Genomic DNA, 25,843 nt, shown 5'->3' with positions numbered 1-25,843 from the left:
CTCCATCTAAAGCTCCACCTTATGTCCAATTGCCGGCAATTTCTGACCAGGCAGCAGAAGTGTCGACACACCATGTAAAAGAGGAACTCTCTCTGCTTTTGGGGTTTTCTTTTTTCTTTTTTTCTTCGTTTAGAAGAAGTGATCACATACAAAGAGATGCTATACTGCACTTCAGTAATCCACACGCACACAAACACACACACACACACACACACACACACACACACACACACATCTTCCTCCCAACACACACACGCACACACTCACACATAGGAGGAAGTGTCTACAATCGCTACATCTCTGAGTCAGACACACTGACTGGACTCAGACCAGTGTAGACACTGTGAGAATACCAGGGAAAAACATGGAATAAAGGAATGCCAACAGGGGATTAAAGTTAAAGAAAATGAAAGGTAAGGGCTGTTTTTTATCAAATAATAATTCTGAGAGTATGCTGGTAGATACTTAGATGAAATTAGATTTTGAAAAGGCACATTTTTTGTAATTTCATATAAGTTTATTTAATTTAATATTAACAGGAAATTAGATCTTGAGTTGATCTGAAGTTTTGTAAAGTGATGTTATTTGGTTGCTCTGCCATGAATGTAACAATAAGACAAATGTGAATAAATATGTTAAAATATCTGAATTAAAGTAAAACACTATTTTTATTTGTGAATTGTGCTCTTCCAACCAGTAACCATACATTAACCATTTGAGAGAAGATTGGGAGAAAGTTGTAAGTTGTAAAAATAATAATAATAATAATAATAATTTTTAATGGAAAAAGAGAAATAGAAAACTAATTTCTTCAGGCAGGGGGAAATGGTTGATATACAGTTATTCATATGGTTAATCAAATGCTTATTTAATGGACAAAATCCACATAAAATTAGTTACAACTGTTTTAGTCATGTTTATGTGCTGTTTTTGTTTTTTAGGCTTTGAGGTCATACCACCAATTTTATCTAGCCTAGTTTCCAAAAACAAGCACTTTTTCAGCTTCCCTTCTGACTCAAACAACCCCCGTACCCACATGTCTAACATCCACACAGTCAATGACTGTAGATTTTCTGTTTTTTTACTGTTTTTCATTTTTGTGAGAGGTGAAACTTCTGGTGTTTTTAAAAACATGAAACGTTCAGATTTCATTATGGGAAAACATATGGGGCCAGGTTCCAGAGCTTAGGTTAAATCTTAACCTCATCCACATCAGATTTGTTTTTTTGTGAGGTTTGCTTGCCATTTTTATACCAATTTAACGGTAGGGTCCAAACAATGGTATTTTTAAGTCCAAGACAAGACAAGACACAAGTCACTTGTTGGACATTCAAATCACCAGCTTCCACTTGTCCTCTGCCGTAAACCCATCCCTGCAGTGAACACATAAAGCACACACACACACACACACACACACACACACACACAGTGATATTCTGAGGATTTGCCCAGGGCAGTGGGCGACCACCATCGGTGAATGGGGTTGGGGGTCTTGCCCAGTGTTCCAGCGGTGGCAGTTTGCTGAGACAGGGAATCAAACCCACAACCCTTTAATCTACAGTAATATGGTGCTCTAACCGCTGACATACCACAGCCCCGCTGATGTGAAACGGAAGTATTTGTGCAGTTTCTAAAGCAGCTAATTTTCACTGTTTTTGGTTCAAATTATTAAATTAAATTATTAAATTGGCTGCTATTTTGACTGGAAATTATGGTGAAAACTAGCCTTAACTATTCAGTTTTGTTCCAGCACAATCTTATTGAACTCTGAATTCTGAAAATTCCTAATGAGCCCCATTTAAATAGTTTTATACAAACACTGTGTAACAGTGTAACAATTTTTTACTTAATACTTTTGTACATTTTATCATTTTTTTCTTTGATATGGGGGTGGGTTTTTTGCCATGTCTGCAGTGCTGCCTGGTTAAGCTGATTCTTTTTTTTTTTTTTTCATGGCACATTTTTTAAAATACATATTAATTAAAAGTTGATTTGTTTTGTCATTGTAATCATTATTTTAGCTATTTTCATAAAAAATACCAGTATTTTAAAGCGTAACCACAAATGTTCTGTCCATCATGTCATCTTGTGATAACCCCGCTTTTTAAGAAAGAAACCTTTAACAGACATCAATGACACGTTCAGCAATTCATAATCTTAATTTGAGCTCATATTTCTCATATTGTCTTTATATCTCCAGCAGCCATTAACACACCCGCAACAGGCAAACCTTAGGCAACATGAGAGACTTGTCCAGCCCAGTGATTCATCCCAGTAAATAAAATACACGATAATGTCAGCTTGTGCGTCATTAACACAGAAATTAAGATATAATCGCAGTATATATATGTATATATATTTCGATATAAAACCGATTGCGATATAAAACTGATATAAAACTGCCGATACCGATACAAATACTGATAAAAGAGCTCTTTTAGCCCTTTAAAGAGTATACACAAGTGCATTTAATGTAAATGCATTCCAAAGTCATTTTTTGAGACCATTTATATACAAAGACACAATATGTTTTCCAATTAAATATTTAAAATTTTCTTAAATATATTTTTTTAATATGTCAAATATTAAATACAGGGCTCTAGACTAATTTTTGCACTGATTGCTCAGGAGACTTTTTTTGAACTAAATTATTAACTGTTTTTAACAGCAGGTGGGTGTGTTTGTGCTGGTTAGTGTTTATAGATCCTGTGGTTTTATAGGATGTGTGAATTATGACTATAGTTTACTCCAGTCTGTAGTTAATATACCTTTACAACACCAGAATGCAACTGTCGGTTCAGTGCTAATGCTAGCTAGGCTAACAGACTGCTGGTGTTAATCTGTTCAGCCCTCGGACGCTGAATTTACAAATATTACTTGTAGCCATTCTGTTGTTAGGCGTTTCCAAACTCTTGACATTTTTTGTTGACAAACGGCTCAGTCAGCCGCAGACTGAAGCTGCTGGAGGTTCAGAGTAAACTGTGAAACTGGAATCCGGATCAGTGCATTTTGTTTTAAAATGAAGGTGGGTTTATTGTCTAGCTCAAGCTGCGGACTGGAATATGGATCAGTAAGTGGATAGGCTGCGGTCACCCGATATCCGATACGTTAAATTACGTCAATATCGGCTCTGATACCGATATTGTATCAGATCGGTCCCATCTCTAGTCAAAAGTATTTAAAAAATCAATTTGATGGCTTAAAGACACAGTATTCCAATTATGGTCCATATGTATAAATCCACACATATTATGTAAGTTACATCTATGTGTTGGAAGAAGAGACATTTTGTCTTTTAAAAATAAGAAGACATCATGTTAAAAAAAGTAATAATGCCTGGCCAAATATTAAGATTTCATTCCCATGCTTTAATAAGTAGTGGCCACACATTGTTTTATTTTTCATGATTATTTTTACATACTCAGGGGCTCTGTACAGAAGACAGGAACCTGAGGGAGTTACGGGGGTGATTCCCCTTAACCGCGTTTCTCTTTACACCTATTCATCTGTTTACTGCAGTCAGGCTAAAAATACCCTCCTCTTAAAGCAGCGCAGCTACACACTGAACTCCTCTCGCCGCTTTAACATAAACACGCCAGGACTTTCTTTTCTGGGTGTAAATTCATCCACAAAGCCGTTCTCTCGTCTTTCTCTCTGTTTCTGTACTTCCTCTCTCGCTCTCACTCTCGTACTTTTACATCGTTTTTCCGTCCTGCCTCCCCTGCAGCCTCAGACTGAGGGAAACCCCTTTCCCCTCCCATTCCAGGCACTCACACCAGAATCACACACACACACACTGACGTCACCCAACACTATGGCTGGTTTTGGTAGAAGACACTGAGGCTGAGGTAGAGAGGTAGAGAGCATGGTGCTAACTAACCTGCAGTGGACGGGGGTAGGATGATACTGAGGTTTGAAAATTTAATTTAATTTAATTTATTTTATAAAAATGTATTTTATTTATTTGTTTAAACTACAATTTCTTTAATAAGGTAATGGTGGACACAAGTTGGTTTATGTAGTAGTAGTAGTAGTATCAGTGTTAGTAGCAGGAGTAGTAGTAGTAGTTTTTGTTGTTGTAGTGGCTGTTTTTAGTACACTTCCTTATTGGACAATCCTCTCTTCTGGCTTAAATGTGCCATCCTTATTGAAAAATTTTACTTAAAAAAAAAACAAGCTTAAAAATAATTTACTCTATTTTAAAATCTTTAAATCTTTTTTATAATTGCAACGTCAATTTGAAAACTGGTAAAATATACACATTTGGGGTTAAATTAGTAATACGTTTGAAATAAGTTTAAGTGAAGTTAAAATGGTAGACTTAAAGTGTACCGTAAATTCTGTCTCTAACAGTGTTAATTTAACACTGGTAAATTTGCTGGGTACGGACACTTACAAAAATATGGGTCTATGAATATTTATTGGCTTGAATGTACCCAAAAAAATGATGGAAGATATTTGGAAGTAGTAAAAGTAGTGTTAGCAGCTGCAGCAGCACCAGTAGTATTAGTAGTAGTATTCGTAGTAGTAGTAGTTGTTGTGGTGGGTGTTTTCAGGAGATCTGTCTATCGGACAATCCTTACTTTAGGCTAAATTTGCCTTAAACAAGCCTAAATATTAATTTACTGTATTTTTACATAAATTGTTATCATTTCAGAGAATAGGTAAAATATGCATAGTTGGGGTTAAATTAGCCCTTTAATTAAAGTTCAAACGGTACAGTCAAAGTGTAAAATCTGACTCTAACAGTGTTAATTTAACAGTGGTAAATTTGGTGCTGTGTACGGTTTTGTACACTTACAAATTAAAAGTTTATTGATATTTATTGGCTTGGATGTACCCAATGTAATGCTTGGTAAAGTTGGTCAATGTTGTAGTAGTGTTATTAGCAGCAGCAGCAGTTGTTGTTGTTGTTGTTGTTGTTGTTGTGGTGGGTGTTTTTTAGGACACTCCTCTATTGGACAATCCTTACTTTACGCTTGAATTTGCCTGCCTTACTAAAACATGTAATATTCTTATCCAGTACATTTGCCAGTGGGAAAATGTACAGTGTTGTTATAGTAATACTGTTAGCGCTTTTCCACCGGCGAGGAACCGGCACTGTTCTGGTTTGCGGACCTAGTTTTGAACCGGTTTGCTGCATTTAACCGGTAACCGCTTCTGTTCACCGCCGCTGTGCAACGCCCCCTGTTGATGACATGATTTGACATTTTAATTGTTACACTAAAACAGGTGAAAGAGGGGCATGGGTTGCTGAAAAGCAATTTAAAATAATTTAAATAAACCTGTACCCAGCTTCAGGGGTTCAGGTTTTTACTTTATAAATAATTCTTCAAAAAAATATTGAAAGTCTTGATTGGCAGTTTTGGAACCATTTTAAGCAAGTGTGGATACAGCAACAGGAAAACCTGTAGCTAACATAAGTAGCTAACACTTTTAAAGCCGCCATCCTAAAAAAATCCTTTTCACTTACTGACTGAGTGACTAACAAGGTATGTAAAAAATATAGCTATGTGTAAAGCTTTAACAGCAGCAACATTTGCAGTAGGGCTGCAACTAATGATTATTTTGGTAGTCGACTAATCTGACGATTATTTTTTTTGATTAGTCGATTAGTCAACAATTATTACTGCCATGTTCTCCATCTCTAAAAATGATAAAAACATCTGAACATGAGATTTAAAATGTATTTAAATGTCTGGATGTTGTTTGGGAACATGGGAAGTACTACATTTAGTTAAGAAATATGTAATCTGTTGTGTTTGGGCACTTTTGGAGGAACAAACTGAGTTGAATTTAAACTGTTTGAGTGAGCCATTTACCCATCGACCATTGCGCTTCTGTCCCCAGCACTTTGTGTAATGCAGTACTTTTACAAACTAACGATATGTCACAATGAAAATTGTAGTCGACAAATTTAAATACTCAACATTGTCGATTATATCGACTTATCGTTGCAGCTCTAATTTGCAGTATGCTGCTGGCCTCGCCCAGTATAACTAATACCATGCGATTAGCATTACTATAAATGTGGCCACCAGCCTTGCTTAGCATTGTTACTGTGGTATTAGCATTATTGTTGCTGCATTAGCCTTGCCCAGAATTGCTTTCATAATGTTAACACTGCAACCCTGCCAGCTGCTGGCCCCCTCCAGCATCACTACCCCTGTGTTAGTCACATGCCATTTAAATATATATTTTACATCTTCAGGCTTTGAAAGCAAGGCTTGAGTCCTTTACCAAGCAGGGCCACATGGAATGCTGCATCATGATTCATAGTAATAGTTTATGCCACAGCATTGTTTTTAAAATACAGAGCATCCCCATTGTTGAAATGTAATTTATATAAATTATCTCTTTTTTTGTTGTTCAATGTTTCATACAGGTTCCCATGGAGTTGCTAAACTCTTGAAAATACTTCCTTCCTGAAAACCTGCTAGCATCCCACTCCAGCCAGGATGATGCCTGTGAGGATGCTGTTAGTGTCAGTGCTTCCTCTGCTGGTGCAGAGCTCAGAGATCCAGCAGGGCTCTTTTCACAGTACAACCCAAGATAGTAAGTACACTGTTAACCCATACGTTGTTTGAACTCAAATAAATTAAGTCTGTTTTACATAAAATTGGAGATTTCTAAACAATACTCAACTATTTTCAGTTAGTTGAACTTTTGTGGGCACAGATACTCTACTATTCAAACTGAGATCTTTGAGTTGAACCAATTTATAATAACTGAGTTTAGTCTGCTGTCATTTTCAGCTTCTTTTCCATTGGCTTCTGTCACAATCTATTTGCATACTGGGTGTGTCCAACAGTTTCTGACCAACACTTACCATCAGTGTGTAGTGATTCCCCCTGGGCTACCTTAGAAATGAATCAAGTTCCTCAGATTACTTAAAACATTTGAGCAAACTGGCTACTTAAAAAAAATTAAGGAAACTCAACTTATCCGGTCTTACAATATAACAAAAAAAATAAATAAATCAACTTCCCCTTTAGTTGTAATAACATGATGTTTTAAGTTATGCTAACTTAAGTTTTCATTACACCATTACTTAACTTTTTTTTAAGGCGACCGGTTGCCTCAAATAAAAAAAAAAATTCAACTTATCCAGGCTTACAGTGTAAGAGACAGCAGACACCGTACTGTACACTTTTATCCAGGAAGAAAACCAAAATCAAGGGTACTTATGGCGATTTCTTGAAGTCTGCTGCTTTCCAGCAACCTTGAATAAGTGGTCAATGTCCTAAGTTGTTGAACTGACTTAAAATTCCTGGACAGTTCAGTGGCCTGATTTACTGGAAACCTTCAGACAGGCCGCATACTTTCAGTTACGGTTTTAAGGGCACAGTTCGTAGTCTTGGATTATGTCACATGGTTATGTTTTTACTTTGACTTCCTAGTGTAAGGGTTAATGTACACTATACACAAGTATTCCATCCAGACAGTCTTTCTAATGAGTGAGTTCAGTACCAGTGCCAGTGGGTATAGGTGCAGCTAGGTACTGATTTGCTTCAGTGCAGGTGTAGAGGGTGTTGTCTGGTTGCAGGTGTGCTGCACAGTGTCAAACTAGTGGCATTAAGCATGCATTAGGGGTACCAGTGGAACTAAATACGGCCTTAGACTTCAGGGGAGCCAGTGTGACTTTACTTTATGGTGAATGTGCTGAGGAAACGTATTGCCAATAAATCAGGATACTGTAATGCAGCAATGCAAGAATTACCATGCCTAATGCCTTATGTTTCTCACAAAGCTTTGCATATACAGCTCTGTAAAAAAATAAGAGACCACTTAAAAATGATGTGTTTCTTTGATTTTACCAAATTGAAAACCTCTGCATGATCACAAGCCATCAAACCAAGCTGAACCGCTTGAATTTTTGCACCAGGAGTGGCATAAAGTTATCCTAAAGCAGTGTGTAAGACTGGTGGAGGATAACATGCCAAGATGCATGATGACTAAGATTAAAAACCAGGATTATTTCATCAAATATTGATTTATGAACTTTTTAAAACTTTATGAATATGAACTTGTTTTCTTTACATTATTTGAGGTCTGAAAGCTCTGCATCTTTTTCTGTTATTTCAGCATTATTCCTCGTTTTCTGCAAATAAATGCTTTAAATGACATTTAATATTTTTATTTGTAATTTTGGAGAAATCTCTGTAGTTTACATAATAAAACTCAAACATATACATATAAATAGCAAAATCAGAGAAACTGATTCCGAAGCTGAAGTGGTCTTTTAAATTTTTAGGCACAGGTTAAGCCCAGTCTTGGAATACACAGCTTTTTAGTAAATCTTTTCTTAGAACACTAGTTTTCTGTGTTTATAGTACACATCTTATCTCTTAATATTCTTAATTATCTCAATTTGGCTGACTTTTGATCTTCTGTCCTCTGCAGTGCCTCCTGCGTTGGACTCCGTGGAGTGCTACAATGACTACACAAGCCACATACGCTGCACTTGGGAGGAGTACCCACATGGAAATTCAAATTTGGTGGTAGAAGGAAGGTAAGTAGGGCTCTAAAAATATAGGATATAGGGTTTAATGGGAAAGCCATTCACTAACATCAATAAATTGAATTCTAGACTGCTTTAAAAGGAGGACTGCAGTTTATTAATAGCATTTGCTTTGCATGCGCATTAATTCAGAGTGACTTCCAGTCTAATCATGTTACGGAAGTAAGCTAATGCAGCGCTAGAAGTGTTTTCTTGGAATGCTTATGCTGCATTTACATTACAGCGAAGCAAAGCATTTCCCGTGCCTGTTTTCTGTTGAACTTTGTGCGTGTGCTGCTTAACCGCAGGCAAGTTGTCCAGCTGTCCAGCTGTCTAGGCTGAGTTGAGGCCTAGCTTTGAGCTCTGTAGAAAAAATAAGGACAGAATAGTCTAATAATAATTTTAAACATGTGAGAAACATTAAAAATCACCCTAAATTTTTAATTCATCAGTGTAGTTTATATGTAGGCATAAGCAACCCAGATAGCAAAAGTGATCTGGCCCAAATCCGGCGCAATTCAAAACGGATCTGGCCCAGTGTCCTTTTGCACTGGGAAAGATTTTGTCTAATGGTGAACCAACAATTAATAGGCTACCAACATAAGAAATGAGCTTCTCAGTGGCAAAACCGAAACGTTTTATCATTCATCTTGCTTATTTCATACCATTGCTGCTTCTGTCTTGTATTGAGCACATTGCATAAACCTCCACAGAGCAGGCTAGAAAAAGTAAGTTAACTCTTAAAATGTAATAATCTGAAGGTCCCCCTTTAGCAGCTCTCATGTACATTTTTGTCCCCCATCACAAGTGATGCCCCAACACCAGGAGGGTGAAGACTAGCACATGCTCCCTCTGACACATTTGAAGTCAGCCACCACCTCTCTTCAAACTGTTGCTGATGCAGTTTTACTGAGTAGCTTCACAGCGCACTCGAAGGAAAGCACAGCGACTCGGTTCCGATACATCAGCTCACAGACACCTTGTGTTGATCAACATCACCCTAGGAGTGGTGTGGGGATAGAGCTCCATCTAACCACCCAGAAAGAGCAAGGCCTATTATGCTCTCCCAGGGTTCCAGTAGCTGATGACAAGCTGCATGACAGGGATTCAAACCCGCTGGACCGCTAGGGGCCACGACTTTTTAACTGAATTTGACATTCCAAAAATGAATTACTTGTAGGTGGAAAATAACCTGCTTCCCTGCTCCCTACCCACACTGTGAGATTTGGGTCAGTGTCTTGTTGCATAACTCAACTCAACATAAGATTTCAGGTTTAAGCCATATACAGTAACTGCTGCTCTAAGTCTCAAACAGGATTCATATGTGTTTTGAAATTTGGAAATCCACAATTAAATTCAAATTTTAACTCTTTAAAGAAACACATTTTAACAGGTAGTTCTTGGAGAAGTCAGTAACACAACAGTTCTCTTACTTTTTATAGACTGCTTTATGCATTCTTACTTGTTGTGCTCAATAAAAAAAAATATAGGCAGTTTGCTGTTATTTAGATTTTGTTTGTCTACAGTTATAATATAAATAACAGTCAAACACATTTGATAAAGGTTGATAAGGGTTCATGTACACATTCTTACAACCTTTTCAATTGAAACAACAGTATAACTTTTATCCCACTTTTTTCTTTTCCTATAAAATTCATCATATTGCATTGATGACGGTTGATACTGATATATTGATATAATTGATATGATTTCTTTGTTTATACAGCAAGTGGGAGGATATTAAGGAATGTGGACCAGATGGTCCAGCTGTGCGGTTGTCCAATGGGAAGCTCCACCGTAGCTGTGTCTACAAAACCCGCATATTTTCCTTAAACAGTCGAACTTTCTACTTGAACACAACCTGTGCACCCAAGACGACAACTCTTAATATAGCTCAGCATGGTGAGAAAACTGTGTGTGTGTGTGTGTGTCTATGTGGTTTTAGGTGTGTGCATGTGTAAAAGTGTGTGCTTACATAGGCCGGCTCTTATAAAGGCGATGTGTTGTGATGTGCTGGAGTTAACCCAAGAAATGCCAGCACAAGATATAGGTATGTAATGTTATGATCATGTGACAGTCATGCGACTCCTATTTGAGACCTTAGGAAACTCCTTAGGAGTGAATAGTTAATAGTGCATGGATTTGCAGAACATGACCACTTTATGATAAAGATGATTTAAAAAAAAAGGAAAAGGTTTATGCAGATACAACCTTATACTTCCTCAAACATTTTGATTCCTGTTTTTGATGCTTTACACCCGCAAAAACCAAAAGAACACAAACTGCTAGCTCAAAAGTTAACGATTATTGTTAGTAGCTAATGAAATTGAGCATGAGTGTTTTTCAGCAAAAACAATTAGGTGATCACTTCAGTTTCTAAATCAATTTCTCTGATTTTGCTATTTATAGGTGTATGTTTGAGTAAAATGAACATTGTTGTTTTATTCTATAAACTACGGAAAACATTTCTCCCAAATTCCAAATACAAATATTGTCATTTAGAGCATTTATTTGCAAAAAACAAGAAATGGCTCAAATAACAAGAAGATGCAGAGCTTTCAGTCCTCAAATAATGCAAAGAAAACAAGTTCATATTCATAAAGTTTTCAGAGTTCAGAAATCAATGTTTGGTGGAATAACCCTGGTTTTTAATCACAGTTTTCATGCATCTTGGCATGTTCTCCTCCACCAGTCTTACACACTGCTTTTGGATAACTTTATGCCTTTACTCCTGGTGCAAATATTCAAGCAGTTCAGTTTGGTTTGATGGCTTGTGATCATCCATCTTCCTCTTGATTATATTCCAGAGGTTTTCAATTTGGTAAAATTAAAGAAACTCATAATTTTCCAGAGCTGGTCATTGGCATGCCAAAAATACCGTGAGTGTGTGTGAGGTCTGATAGTGGGTGTAAAAAAAATGGGACATTCAATTTCCAAAGTTGTGGCGGCAGTGTGAGCTCTTCATAATGTACCAATTTAAAAAGTCGCACAGTGTTCCCCTGGCTTTAATTATTTCATCCAAGTCACTAGCTCAAATCACCACTTTAAATGCATGATTCACACTGATGTTGAGTAGCTGCAAACCCAGTTATATAAGCTGTAGTGTTCAAAACGTCTGTGAAAAAAGTAGCAGCTTATAGCTCAGAAATGACAGTAATTTTATGGACCCTTTAATGGGCAACACTAAATGGTGTGTGTATGTTTGTGTTTGTCCCAAACAGGAAAAGTCTTAAGCCCAGTAAATCTAACTGTAAAAGAAGTCAAAGGCGAAGGGAGGATATTGAGTTGGAACAGCGCCTACTCTGCTTCATCAAATCTCTCACACACACTCACCTACCAACTCAAATATAAGAGACATGGACATGACTGGACTGTGAGTACATGCATGCACACACTCCAGCAAAACTGCAGCTTTTTAGATTTTGAATTACACAGTAATCAAATACAGAAAACAAAATAAAATTTGTAAAGGTCTTTTTACAATTCTTTTTTTCAATTTTTACAATTATTCTGCTTTTTTGGAGAATAACTGTCTCTCCTGTCCAGGCAAGGCTTTCTACTTGAATTTGGAACTCTGCTGTAAGCATTTGATTGCATTCAGAGACAAGAGCATTAGTGCTCAGGTCAGGATGTTGGATGATCAATACCTGACTTGTTCCCTAACTCCTCAACTCCAGAGAACACAACTAGTTCCAATGCACTCACTCCTGACGGCTCACCTTACCTCCCGGCAGCTGCGCTCCTTCAGTGAACGTTGCCTCGCTTTACCAAACATTCACACAAAGCAATCCAGACTGTTCTCATACAGAGTTCGACAATGGTGGAACAAACTACCTTCTACTACCAGATCAGGAGAATCTCTCGCTATCTTTAATAAACTCCTGAAGACAAAGCTCTTCAAAGAGCACCTACTCTCCTAACACCTCTAACTAACTACCTTCTACTACCAGATCAGGAGAATCTCTCACTATCTTTAATAAACTCCTGAAGACAAAGCTCTTCAAAGAGCACCTACTCTCCTAACACCTCTAACTAACTACCTTCTACTACCAGATCAGGAGAATCTCTCACTATCTTTAATAAACTCCTGAAGACAGAGCTCTTCAAAGAGCACCTACTCTCTTAAAATCTCTAAAAAACTAACTACTTTTAACCCTCCTTCACTCCTCAATCCCATTATTTCCCTTGACCTTCTTTAGGCCCTGTCTAAAGAGGATTTTTTTAATGTAATGTAATTCTCCATAGCTCAGTGTTGGGCGGCTTTATACTCCTCTACTAGCCCATACCATAGAGTCTTATTCAATTGTGTGTTTTGGGTCATTGTTTTGTTGCTTAACTCAACGTCTCTTCAGGTTCAAGCCATGTAACTGCTGCTCTCAAGTCTTAACAAGGCTTTATGTGTGTTTTTTTAATCGGGAAATCCACACTTCCATCTCGGTCTAATGTAACACATTAGACCAATTTGCTTTTAAAGAAGTCAGTAACACACCAGTTCACTTATACACTCTTCTACCTCATACTAGAGTGTCTTATTCAGTTGGCAATACTTCGCAACTTCGCAATGGGAATGTGTATGTTTGTATATGTACATCTACACACCTGTTCAACTTCAGATAGATAAATGTTTTTAAAAAGGTATTTTTGCAGATGTTTGGGCATATAGTCCAAATATATCAATATGTCCAGTCTTGAGTCTAAGTTAAACTCAAAGACTTCTTAAACACACAAAAAGCACTGATATATAGATAAAACTGATATACAGCTATATCATAAATCATCTCTCCAATATAGACTGAATTACTCAGCAATTTCCCCAAAACACCCAGACACCTGATAGCATAGCACATTTCGCCTTTCTGAAGGCAGAGGAATGCATTAACCTCAAAACCATTAAGATTCCCACATAAGATAACAGCCTGACATGAAAGGATGATGCTCGCAGTCTGAAACCCGATAGGGATCAGTGTCATCAGAGGCAGAGATATGGAGCATGCTCTGTCTGTGTTTGAGCCCCAGATGATGACTCTTTCCTCTCCTCTGCTGGTCAGGTGCTGGATAATATAACTGCCACACAGATGCTGATAAAGGAACAGGAGCTGGTGGCTGCATACTCGTATGAGGCCAGAGTTCGGGCTCGGGGTCCAGTAGGCCTGTGGAGCGACTGGAGCACCCCTGTGTCATGGGTCACTGAAGAAGGTACAAGAATCTAACAGCATCAACATCTCACTATCCTATCTCACACCCCATCAACAGTCAATTTTCACACCTTTTCATGTCTGTGTTGTTTCAATATCAACGGTTCTTGTAAATATATCTTCACTGATGGGTGTTTTGGTCTGGAAGTGAGGTGTGTTCAGGTAAATTTCTGGCATATTGGTATCTTGGCAGTGGAAAATACAGGTGCACCACTGAATGATAAAAACCCGGACAACAGTCAACCATCGGAGGGCTCCAAGTGGTCCAGCGTTCTTAAGCTGCCGGCGCTCAGAAGTAGCAAAATTGGCCCTGCTCTCTTCTGGTGGGTAGATGGCACTCTCTCCTCACATCACTAAAGAGTGATGTCCACAGCACAGGGTGTCTGTGAGCTGATGTATCGGAACGAAAAGAAGCGGTGGCTGACTTCACATGTATCAGAGGAAGCATGTGTAGGTTCTTCACCCTCCTGGTGTGTTGGGGCATTACTAGTGATAGGGTTGGGTAATTGGCCGTGTAAATTGGGGAGAAAATGGGAAAAATTAGAAATAAAATTATTAAACAGTCAACTATCGGACATTTATTCCTATCACCATGTGCACTCAGCACGCGTACCCCCACGCTCGTTTATACACACAAGGACAGAATAATTAAAACAGAATACTAAATAAAATGATCTGCTTGCACAACTGCATAGCGTGAACAACAGGTCAGCTTACTCTGCTGTGAAGCGCAGAAGCGCTGCACCATTAAAATAGCAATCTGCCAAAGTCAGAGCACACCTGGCACTTAAAGGGAATGGCAAGTGACGCGCTGATTGGTTCATTTCAAGTTACGCACAAAATTATAAAAAATTATTAAGAGAATAAGTACATAGTGTTTCTAGTGTTTTGTGCAAGGTGAAAGGATGGACTACAGAATGTAATTGTAGGACTACAAAGTGTTTTGTAGATAACAGTATGTCAGGCAGGGTCAGAAACCACATAAGCTATTTGAGACAAATGATTGAGAAACCAAAACCAACACCCATTGACTCACTGCAGAGTCAAATTCTTAAGAAGCTTACACTTCATTTCCAGAATCACCAGTGAAGCAACACGCAGTTAGCTTGTAATCTTGTAGCTTATATTTCTTTATAAAAGTATGCCAACACTGACAACTTCCTCTCTGCTGCTCTCGTTCATTTTTCTCTCTTACAGAAGGAGTTTTTAACCTGCAGTGTGTAATAGAGGAAAGGGGCGTGTCCTGTAGCTGGCGGGTAAAGAGGGAGCATGCCCAGTTCCTGTCGTATCACCTGTGCGGACAAACCAGTGAATCCAATCAGTAAGTAGCCCTTTTTCACAGTCAGCCTAACATACTGTACCTGTTATCACAGGCCCATTTCAACAGGGCAAGCAAACCAATTAATTGCCAAGGGCCCTGGGACAATGACAGGTTATGAATTGAATTCAGCGACAAAAAACACCATGAGCAATCCTCTAAACTCTGTGACAGTCAATTCAGGAAAGTACAACGACACTGTTATTGGAATCCCCCTACAGGTGGACCCTCCCACCTGTTGCTAACAGTTGCCAGCCAGCCAGGTTGGGCAAAATATGTAACTTTAGCAATCATAAGGCAGAGTTATCTATCCATTTTACTTGGGTTTCCAATTACCTAGAAATGACTGTGTGTAAGCAAAGAGTATACTGTATAAAATACTGTTTAACAAAAGTAAAAAATAGGACACCATTTAAAAAAGTGTAAACATTTGATTAAGAGATATAGAAAATACTATAAAACACTAAACAAATAAAAACTAAAAAAATGTGTAAAAAATATACTGACATACCACATGTCATAGGACGGGAATTTGCATAGTATTTTTTTTATAGTATTTTTATATATTGTCTTTTGACACATTTTATGGTAGCTAAGAAATGCTGAACTGACCTATGGGATATGTGTGTGTGGGCTTCTGCACAGCATTCACAATACTTGTCTGTTTACATGGACAGTTCTAGCCAGACATCGTAGGTCACGACCATTACCACCCACAGTGGACAGCACTGTGCACTGGGTGTAATTTATTTATCTTTAATCTCATTAGTCCCAAAACATGGCATGTCAGTGTATTGTGTGAATTATCCGATTTATACCACAGCCACTAAATTATCTGCGTTTCTCTCACACATTTTACCTTCCAGGTTTTGTCAGCACTGTGTCAGCCACACCAAACGGCCAGACCATGCTGTGCTGGATTATACTTGTTCAGTCGACAGTCCTGAACCAGAGCGTCTGACCGTGGAACTGAAAACCGTCCGCAGAACCAAGAATATTCCAGACTTCCTCAACGGTGAGTTTGTTTAGCATTAAAAATACCCTTGTTACATAAGAACTGAACATAAGTGAGCTTTCACAACTACCATGTTTGGTCTGAAGTTTTCAGTTTGGTCCAAACCAAAATGGCCAACCGTGGTCTGGACCAAAGGACCATAAATGTGGTTCGACCAAAAGAGGCGGCGGAGAGTCTGAATGAGCTGAAACATGGTTTGGTTTGTAAGGAGTGTGAAAACACATTTTTTAATAGTTTTGATGTTTCTGTTTAGCATAGTTCCACCAATCACAGAAAATTAAGGGAGATTATAGCTACCCATCTAACAATTGACAAATCATTGTTGTGCGAAAATCCAACTTTCCTCATGCAGCAATGAGGTTAAACAAATGATGCTGTTGATTCCTGTATCAACTGTAACTGTACAGCTTTTACTTTATTTATAAACAGAAATAAAAAAGGAATCCAAGAGTAGGCTGCCACCTGCTGTTCACTAATACACGCATACTTATCTAATGAGTCCCACAGCAAATTTGTATCTTTTTATGTCCAAATGTTTGTGGACATCCCTTCTAATGAAAGCATTCAGCTATTTTCAGTTGCATCCGTTGTTGACATGAATTCAATCCTTGTAGAGAAGTAAGTGAATGAAATAGGACTCTATTATATTGAGCAGGTGCCTAATGCCAGGTGGCTTTTGCTGCGAAATGCAGTCATATCCTCAAAATCATCACAGCTGTGACCAGAAGCTCTAGTGCAGTTGAGACATTAGTTTAAAATCTAGCTAAACTCATTTTAATACCTTTGATTTAAAAGGAAACAGTTAATGAACATGTGTCCCAATGCATGTGTCCCTATAGTGTGTGAGTGTTGGGCGGTTAGAACTGCAATGCTAACAGAAACAGTAGCCAGTTTTCGAAGGTTTAGAGCAAGTTAGCTACAAAGCTAACAATCAGCCTCAGCAGGGTTGAAGCTGTGATGCTAACCGACACAGTAGCCTATTTTGGAAAGTTAAGAGCAGGTTAGCTACAAAGCTAACAACCAGCCCCAGCAGGGTTGGAGCTGTGATGCTAACCGACACAGTAGCCAGGATTGGCATTTTTGAAGCAGGTTAGATGTGTTTTTATTAACAGCTGGGCTCTGAAGGGTTCAAGTGGAGATGCTAACAGACACAGCAGCTAGTTTCAGAAAGTTTGGAGCAGGTTAGGCGCAATGCTAACAGCCCGACAGTGTCATTGGGATTGGAGCCACAATGCTAACATACATTCACTGCAGTTGGTTTTCGAAGGTTTGAAGCAAATTAGTCACTATGCTAACAGCCAGCTAACGGCTAACAGACGAACTGGAGGAGAAAATATGAAGCATTTCTTTTGGTCTGAGGTGCTGAGGTGTTTTAGTGGGGCAGAAAAAACACAGTTCTCCATTAAATAACTTCTAGTTTGTAGGTTAGATGAATGAGTTGTGTTGAAGGCAGCAGGTCCTAGCTGGTTTGAGTAAGGTTGACGCGTAGCAGTAACCACAGAGTCCACTTGTTGTTTTAAAAAATGTTTACTAAAAAAAATGTTTTCCAACAAGCACAAAATCCTAAAGACTTCCACAAATATCCACTTAAGAAGTACTATGCCACAGTCTAAAAAACGTGTGCTCCATTTTCCATCTAAGTTTCAACTGCTGCTCTAATTCGACCCCTAGTGAGCAAAAAACATTCTAGAACATCCTGCTGTCTTTCTTAAAGATACAGGATACAATTACACTACAAACACAATTAACATTAAAGGAAACATTCTAAACTGTGTTATTTGTGTCTTTTGAAATGACAAAGAAATAAAAAAACAAATAACAATATAACAATATTTAAAAAACAATATATACATTAAAGGCAGTCCTTCTTTTGGCTCCTATAAGTTGATAAATTGATTGACAGATTCCTGGATGGGAAGTGTGCTTCTAACCTAATCATTCTCTGTGCTCACAGTTAAGCCCCCGCAAACAGACGCAGCCAATTTTAAAGTGAAAAAGAAAGATGGCTTATGGAGCGTGACCTGGTCCAAACCCAAAGTCCACGAAACTCTCGACCTCTGCTATGAACTGCGCCTGCGGGATAATGGAACACAGGTGAGAGGCCTAGTTGTCTCTTTTTTTTAAAACCTTTTTAAAGGTTTTAAACCATGGTTTAGAATGGTTTAAAATATTGATAGTATTTGTAGCAGACACATGCATAAATATATTACTGCCTCCTTGCATTACTTTAGTTAACTTTAAAGGCAGTGAAAGTAGTAAAAGGAGGTGATTCTAATATTCTGGCTGAACTATATGTACTATGGACTATGTAGTATGTCTGAGCAGTACTCTAACTCTCTGTTTCTCTTTCAATCCCTCTCGCTAGGCTGAAACATATTTCAATTTTACTCAAGCTGATTTCAGTGCAGAATTCACCCCGTCCTCCCTGAGACCTGATACTACATTCATGGTTCAGGTCAGATCACTGCCGTGCGAGATCTTTGAAGGGCAACCTTCAGACTGGTCAGATCCTGTGTTCTTCAAAAACGATCCAGGTAAAACACAGGCGCCTACCTCTGCTTTCGCTCGTGTTACTTTTACTAATATTTTGTTTCAAAATACTGTATTTTAATTATTAGATTATATTACATGTAAAGAATGCTGGTGGACAGTGGTTCATTTTTTTGCATTGTGTTTTAATGCCAACCATTAGATTGCAGTGTTGCACTCTGTTCTTAGAACATGTAACAATTTTACATTGTTTTACTCAGATGTTATGAATAATTGTGATTATTTGTGGCCAAAATGAAAACAAAAAAGTAGCAAAATACTCAAAGAAAAAAACAAAGAAAAAAACAAAATAGAGATAACAATAGATACCAGTAATACAGTGGATCAAACAAGCATAACATTGAACAAAGAAAAAACATGAGGTATATACACACAGACATAGACAAGGAACACCTGGGTAAGATAACGAAGGGGCTAGGTTACAAACTACACGTCACTACCAAGTTATTAACATAAATGTTAATGCTGACCGATAGAAAAGACAGAAAGTAAGATTAGGAATGTAGAATCGCTATTTGGTACACGACAGGCCGTGACAGGCCACTGTTGTCCTTCCTATTCATGTGTTGTAACTGCTTATTAATGGTTTATAACCTAATTAATAACCGGGACATTCCAAGATTTTGGTACATTTCAGGGGTGGTCACTTCTGAAAATTTGATCTTCAATTTGATAATTTTTAGTCATATATTTATTAAATACAGGTAATAGACTATCAAAAAGTTTGATTCGCCAAGCTCAGGTATCGAAGCAGTTTTTTAATTAGATTATGCAATATATTTGGTAACTTACAGTAACAGGGTTGCGAGTAACAGGGTTGCAAATCTAGGCTAAATTGTGGTTTACCCCAGGAACAGATGCTAACTGTACAATTTAGCTATGTATACAAGATCATGGATATATAAGTATATAAAGTAAACTTTGACTCTACTCATTATTAGTCTTACAATATGAGTAACATTGTTAGAGCACTTACTGTTGGTTTTGCCATGTGGGCAGAAAATGTCCTTGTGATGTAACTTCCTTTGTGCCAGTAGACAAATATTTTGAACTCTTTCTCTGCAGGTAAAATTCCTTATGGTAACAGGGTTGAGCGAATGTTGTGGGACACAACTTAATAGCATAAAAACTGTAACATGCAAAACAATGTAGACCAAAGAAGCTGTTTTCATAAGTAAAGAAGATGCTTATCAACAATATACAAGAGGAAGTTATTTATTTAGAGCTTATTTTAATTGTTAAATTTGCCAAAGGAGTTGGTCACCCAATGTGTGGGACAAGAGAAAACAGCCATTTTTTGAGGTGGTATTCAGTCTTTTGAATAATATCTAAGGAGCTTATTTTTCCACCATATTTTACAGTTTGTCTTATAACAAGTACATTTTTCACAAAAAATAGTCATTTAGATATTTTGGATTTGTACATTTGACATTTAAGTGGTGGGACAGGAAATGTACCAAAATCCTGGAATGTCCCAACCGTTAATAAACTCCTTTACTTTACGAGTGAACTCATTACCCCTCTCCCATTGCGTTACTGTACCCAGCACATAGTGTTGGGCTGTGCAGTTTAGCGATTAATCCAAATTTTTACTTTTTTTTATAATTGACATTTTGGTTTATATCGGTTAATTGTTGCTGCCCTACTTTAGTATGTCCGGACGATCAAATAAGTTTAATTCTTCATTGTCTGCTGGTTTTATTCTTCTGACTATTCGACGGCTGCCCACTGCAGCAACTAGTGGATGTCTTGCAATTAGTCTATGCAGCCCCAAAAAGTGACTACAGGATTTATAGATATGCAAGACTAATTGGTGAGAAAGAAGCTGCCCTTACGTGCCAGACATGGTTTCAGTACCGACCTAAACAGTACATATGGTAATTAATTCCATGGATTTGATCTATTCTTGTCAGGCGATGTACCCACGCTATAACTTTCAGTTCCAAAAAATTACTTTAGAACTGAAAGTTCTACTAAACATATCCTTCTCCTTCCTCTTATTATATGTGCTTCAGTCTGAGATGGAGGCAGCTGGAAGCAGCACTCGTCTCATTTCATTGTGGTTAACCCCTTATGCTCTGTGATTTAAATTACATCCTACGGATTACTAATTCTTACTAAATCTGTCATGATAGCCGATTTTTTAAAATCAGACAAAATATTAATTATTTTATTATCATTTTCAAATCCATTTAACGGCACTCATATAATGATAATATAATACCCTTTTAAAGTATAGGGTAAAGGTGGGCGATATGGCTCTAAAATAATATCACAATATTTCAGGGTATTTTTGCGATAACGATATACTTGGCGATATAGGAAAACTAAATAATTCATTCATTTCAGGAATATAGTATAAAAGTATAACAGTATAATCATAATGTGGCAAAATAAATAATATAGCATAAAATAATATAATGCAGCAAATAATATTGCAGAATATTTAGTGCATGCAAATAAACTGCAAACTAAAACAATTATACAATAAATACACCTAAAGCTTCACAGTAAATAATAGACTAATTTTAAGACAGAACAGCCCTATTATCACGATATGGATTTTTAATATCATGATATTACTGTGTCACGATATATTGTATACGATATAATATTGCCCACCCCTAGTATAGGGTATTTAAAAAAGGTTATCTTACTTTAGTGAAGTAACTGTCTCTACTATCAGGGAGGGCTTTCTACACAATTTTGGAGCCCAGATGGGAGAATGAGGTTTTATTTATTTATTATTGTCTCTCTTCTTCTTTCTCTCATTTTCTTCCCAATTTACATGGCCAATTACCCAACCCACTCATTAGGACTCCCCCTATCACTAATAATGCCCCAACACCAGGAGAGTGAAGACTAGCACATGCCTCCTCCGATACATATGAACTCAGCCCCCGCCTCTTTCAGAACTGCTGCTGATGCAGCATTGCGGAGTATCATCACAGCCCGTTCGGAGGAAAGCGCAGCGACTCGGTTCTGATACATCAGCTCACAGATGATTTTGCGCTGATCGACATCACCCTTTGGAGTGATGTGCGGAGAGAGCGCCACCTATCCACCCAGAGAGAGCAAGGCCAATTGTGCTCTCTCAGGGCTCCGGCAGCTGATGGCATTAATTGCATTCAAAGACTTGAATTGCGTTTTAGTTTGGAAGGTCAGGACGTTGGATGATCACCACCCTACCTCATCCCAGACTCCCAAACTCATCCCAAAAGTATTATTGGATTATTGGAGTTCCATTATTCCATACCCTAAAGAGTTCAATTCTATTAGCAATACTTCTCTACAAAGACTAGACAACTTTTTATGTGCATTGGCACATCTATGTCAGCAATGGATGCTAATTTAATTAGCAGAATGAGTTTATTAGAAGGGTATGTTGATGTAATTATATTTTATGTATTAGAATGTTATATAAATACATATATGTGTGTTTTTTTTTTTGTGTTTGTGTGCAGCTTCCCGTATCTTCACCATCATTTACTGCTTGATCGGCGTTGTTATAGCTGTGGTTTTCTTAATCCTGTATAACGCTTTTCCAGCCTGCCACAGGTAAACCATACTACTATTCACACTCTCTACTATAGGTTAGTTACTAGAGACTTTACTAGTCAGGACTTTACTTGATATATATGTCTGCGTGTCTGTTCTTTTTATTGTCTAGGAGGGTAGAGCGGTGGGAGGTGTCTATTCCCTCTCCTTTTAAAAGTCGAGTCCTGGAGGAAATGAGCAGTAGGGTGAGTAATAACAGCAGAGTAGCGTGTAGAGTGGCAGTGGTTTAATAATAAGATTAGTTGAAACTGTTTTAGCTCATCTGTCTTCCTATGGTTCTTACAGAGGTCTCCTGCTGGCTGGGGTTATGTCTGCAGTGAGAATGAGAAAACCTCTGTGTGCATCATGCAGCCTTCAGACAACCCCACCATTTACAAGGGCAGGTGAGATATCAAGAAGAGCTACACTACCAGTCTGGATTAAGTCTGGAACCTACACTCAGAAATGTTCAATCATATTCAGCTAATTTGGTTACAGATAGTTGCATGCTGTCAGATCCTTTGTAGCATTTCAGATGTGTCCAAAATGATAAACAAATACAATTTATTTAAAAAAATATCTCATCTATTTTAAAACCTGAATAGAAATCTAGAATATCTGGTATCCAGCTTCAAATATTTACGCTGTGTAATTAGTGTTTGCATACTAACATTTTAAATCAAGGTTTTACATCAATTAAATAGCTTTTAACTAGAGTATACGATTAACTAGTTAAAGCTAAAGGTCCAAATAAGATTCAGTCCAATTATCTTCCTACTCTTTCTCACTATTTAGTATCTTTAAAAAATTATTTTACGTATTTTAAGAAATCGTAATTACAAAACTCTGCAAAGGATTTTATTTGGAAATCAGGAATGCATTCAATTAAATTTTTCAATTTAATTTTATTTATAAAGCGCTTTTTACAACAAAGGTTGTCACAAAGCAGCTTTACAGAGAAAAACAGATCCACGCCTCTTAGAAGCAGCACCACAGAGATGCCAATTTTATGGTGACACAGTGGCAAGAAAAACTCCCTTTAAGAGGAAGAAACCTTGGAAGGAACCAAGACTCAGTCAGAGGAACCCATCCTACTCGGATTGACCCGCTCAGTACAAACAAACAACAAACAAATAACAGAACAAAACAGTACAGAGAATTAATGTGAACTTTAGCTGAAATAAACGGTACTAATTTATGAATATAAAGTTTGTGATGGGCACAAACTATGCATGATTTGTGACAAGAGGGACAGAGACATAAGGTGAACAGGGAGAGAAAAGAACAGAAAAAGGGAGATTAAATTGCTATGCCAGTGGCTTTAAACCTGTGGTTTATTATACTGTACAGTAAACAGACATATCAACAACAAAAATGAAAACTCAGCAGATATTGGGCCCTAATTTAACAATATATAGGCATTAAACCATGCAAGGCTCAGCTTGATTTAGGGCGTGTCAGGGTGTCTTTGCTATCATAACAATGGGAAAAGTAACTCTAGCGTGGCTCCAAACACTCAAAATTGGATTGCAATGTGCAAAAGTTTAAAAAACCCTGCAATTCACTATTGATCTTGAAAGTATAAAAGACAGCCTTCCAGTACAGCAGGAAAATACTCTTTTGCCTTTCTTGTAGTAAATGCATTATCATAATCTCTTCTAACTTCACCATGTTTTGTTACTGTCAGAAACCTTTCTCCCTAACCTGCCACCTATTGGATTTATTTCTGAACACACATGACAACTTAAATGAAGTGTTAAAGTATGCAGATTAAAATTAAACAGGATTTACAATATCAATAGACTATATAATACTATGTAACATTACCGTCATATTCATGTAATAAATACATACATTTCATTTCTCTGCAGCATCTCTGAGTGCCCTCTTTTGCCATACATGGAAGACAGCCTGATCAAAACAGGTTGGATGTCCACTCCGGACCACTCGGCCCCCTACACCGAGGGCAGCGGAATGTCAGTCAGCTCTGTGCTGAGCTTCTCTGGGCCTTACATTTTCTGCCGCCAAGATTCTTCGCAAACCGAAATTCTGGAAGCGTCATCCTTCTACTCGGACTCGACTGACTGCACGTCTATTGATGAGAATCCCAAAGACTCTCCTCCTGTAAATGGGGGATATGTTTCATCCCCTCCCACTGCAATGCCTTCTGCAGGAGACTCCGCCCCACCGGATTACCCGGCGAATGAGAGCACGAACCCCGGCCCATCACAGCTCCCAGAACACGATCCCCCGGCATACACCCCTAACCCTACCGCAGTGCCCGGGGCAATCTTCACTCACCCCTCAGGATACTGTATGATGCCCAATATTGAAGCAGATGTTGCTGCGCGGGTGCAAACATCTGCCCCACCACCAGGGGGCGATACAAAGAGTCAATCAAATGATGCAGGAGAGGATGATCAACGTGCACGTGGATATGTGACGCTTTCTGAGCCTAAAACCTGAGAGCGTTTTGTTATGCAGCCCTAATCGAGTCACACAAACAACATGCATTTAGATGGACATGAAACAAACAAAGCTTTTCTTCACAAACAAAGACACTCATTACCGTAAGACAAAGGAAGCAGAAGTTTCAGCATTATTTTGGCTTTCAGACTCCCTGATGTAGCCATCATTAACTTGGTGCACTCGGGGGCGCCGAGTGGTCCAGCGGACTAAAGCGCTGCCACTATGAGCGGGAGGTCGCAAATTTGAACCCCCGCTCATGCAGCTTTGCCATCAAGCTGCCGGCGCTCAGAGGGAGCACAATTGGCCCTGCTCCCTCCGGGTAGATGGCGCTCTCTCCCCACATCACTAAACGGTGATGTCCGCAGCACAGGGCGTCTATGAGCTGATGTATCGGAAACGAGTCGCTGCGTTTTCCTCCAAACGCGCTGTGATGCTACTCTGCAATGCTGCATCAGCAGCAGCTTGAAAAGAAGTAGTGGCTGGCTTCACATGTATCAGAGGAGGCATGTGCTAGTCTTCACCCTCCTGGTGTGTTGGGGCATCAGTAGTGATAGGGGGAGTTCTAATGAGTGGGTTGGGTAATTGGCTGTGCAAAATTGGGGAGAAAATGGGAAAAATTTGAAATAAAATTATAAAAAAAAAAACTTGGTGCACTCTTTGTCAGCTTGGCCGACAGCATTGACAGCATTGTTCTGAATCTGGATTGTATCCTGGTGAAATATTAACCACATGCATTTACACTTGGTAATCAAGCGCATCTCCATTCAGTTGAACTCAAATCCAATTTCTCTGTAGGGTGGAATATGCAAATTTGCTCATTATGTGGCAAACATTTGCTTCCTGTGCTGTGCTAAAGGTGGTCACTGCCTCACAATTTGACATGCCATCCTGCATTTCTTTCACAAAGTCCACACTGTTAAAAACGAATATATTTGGACGGATTTTTTTATGTTATAAAAGTGCCTTGGGTGTGTTTACACTTGCAATTCTATGTGACTTGGCCCTATCCAGCTTTAATCCTGATACTCAAGACAGATGAAGTGACAGGGTCTTAAACTTAAATGGAAAGACATGGGACTCAACCTAGTGAACAACTTGTATTTCTGGCTTTTTCAGTCATCTGAGTGCATCTTCCTCGGGAACAATTCTGAGAAATTACTTTGTTTAACATTCCGAATCGAGTCGTGAAGCCACAAAGTTTATGATGCATATAGATGGAAATGGAACAAATGAACAAATGAAGCTTCTCTTCAGAAATA

At 38.3% G+C, this 25,843-nt stretch overlaps 1 protein-coding gene across 1 annotated transcript; it reads left to right on the top strand.

Moving 5' to 3' along the window:
* The first annotated feature begins 122 nt into the window (after positions 1 to 122).
* csf2rb (colony stimulating factor 2 receptor subunit beta) lies at positions 123 to 25,454 on the top strand. Its single transcript, XM_022668492.2, has 14 exons — positions 123 to 413; positions 6,386 to 6,555; positions 8,404 to 8,512; positions 10,227 to 10,402; positions 11,722 to 11,873; positions 13,549 to 13,696; positions 14,893 to 15,016; positions 15,880 to 16,028; positions 17,983 to 18,122; positions 18,394 to 18,562; positions 22,043 to 22,136; positions 22,249 to 22,321; positions 22,422 to 22,519; positions 23,987 to 25,454. The coding sequence occupies exons 2-14, from the start codon at positions 6,459 to 6,461 to the stop codon at positions 24,579 to 24,581; spliced, it is 2,124 nt and encodes a 707-aa protein (XP_022524213.2). The 5' UTR covers positions 123 to 413; positions 6,386 to 6,458; the 3' UTR covers positions 24,582 to 25,454.
* The last annotated feature ends 389 nt before the right edge of the window (positions 25,455 to 25,843 follow it).

Source organism: Astyanax mexicanus, chromosome 19 (genome assembly GCF_023375975.1).
Source record: "Astyanax mexicanus isolate ESR-SI-001 chromosome 19, AstMex3_surface, whole genome shotgun sequence".
NCBI classification, from domain to species: Eukaryota; Metazoa; Chordata; class Actinopteri; order Characiformes; family Acestrorhamphidae; genus Astyanax; species Astyanax mexicanus.
Note: the sequence above shows the minus strand (reverse complement) of the source record. Positions and strands in the feature narration are given on the sequence as shown.

What these genes read in the sequence shown, in the direction of transcription:
- csf2rb (XM_022668492.2), top strand. Translation starts at nt 6,459, where the DNA reads ATGATGCCTGTGAGGATGCTGTTAGTGTCAGTGCTTCCTCTGCTGGTG. An exon ending in TCACAGTACAACCCAAGATA is followed by an intron (nt 6,556 to 8,403) that starts GTAAGTACACTG and finishes TGTCCTCTGCAG; the next exon opens with TGCCTCCTGCGTTGGACTCC. An exon ending in GACATGGACATGACTGGACT is followed by an intron (nt 11,874 to 13,548) that starts GTGAGTACATGC and finishes TCTGCTGGTCAG; the next exon opens with GTGCTGGATAATATAACTGC.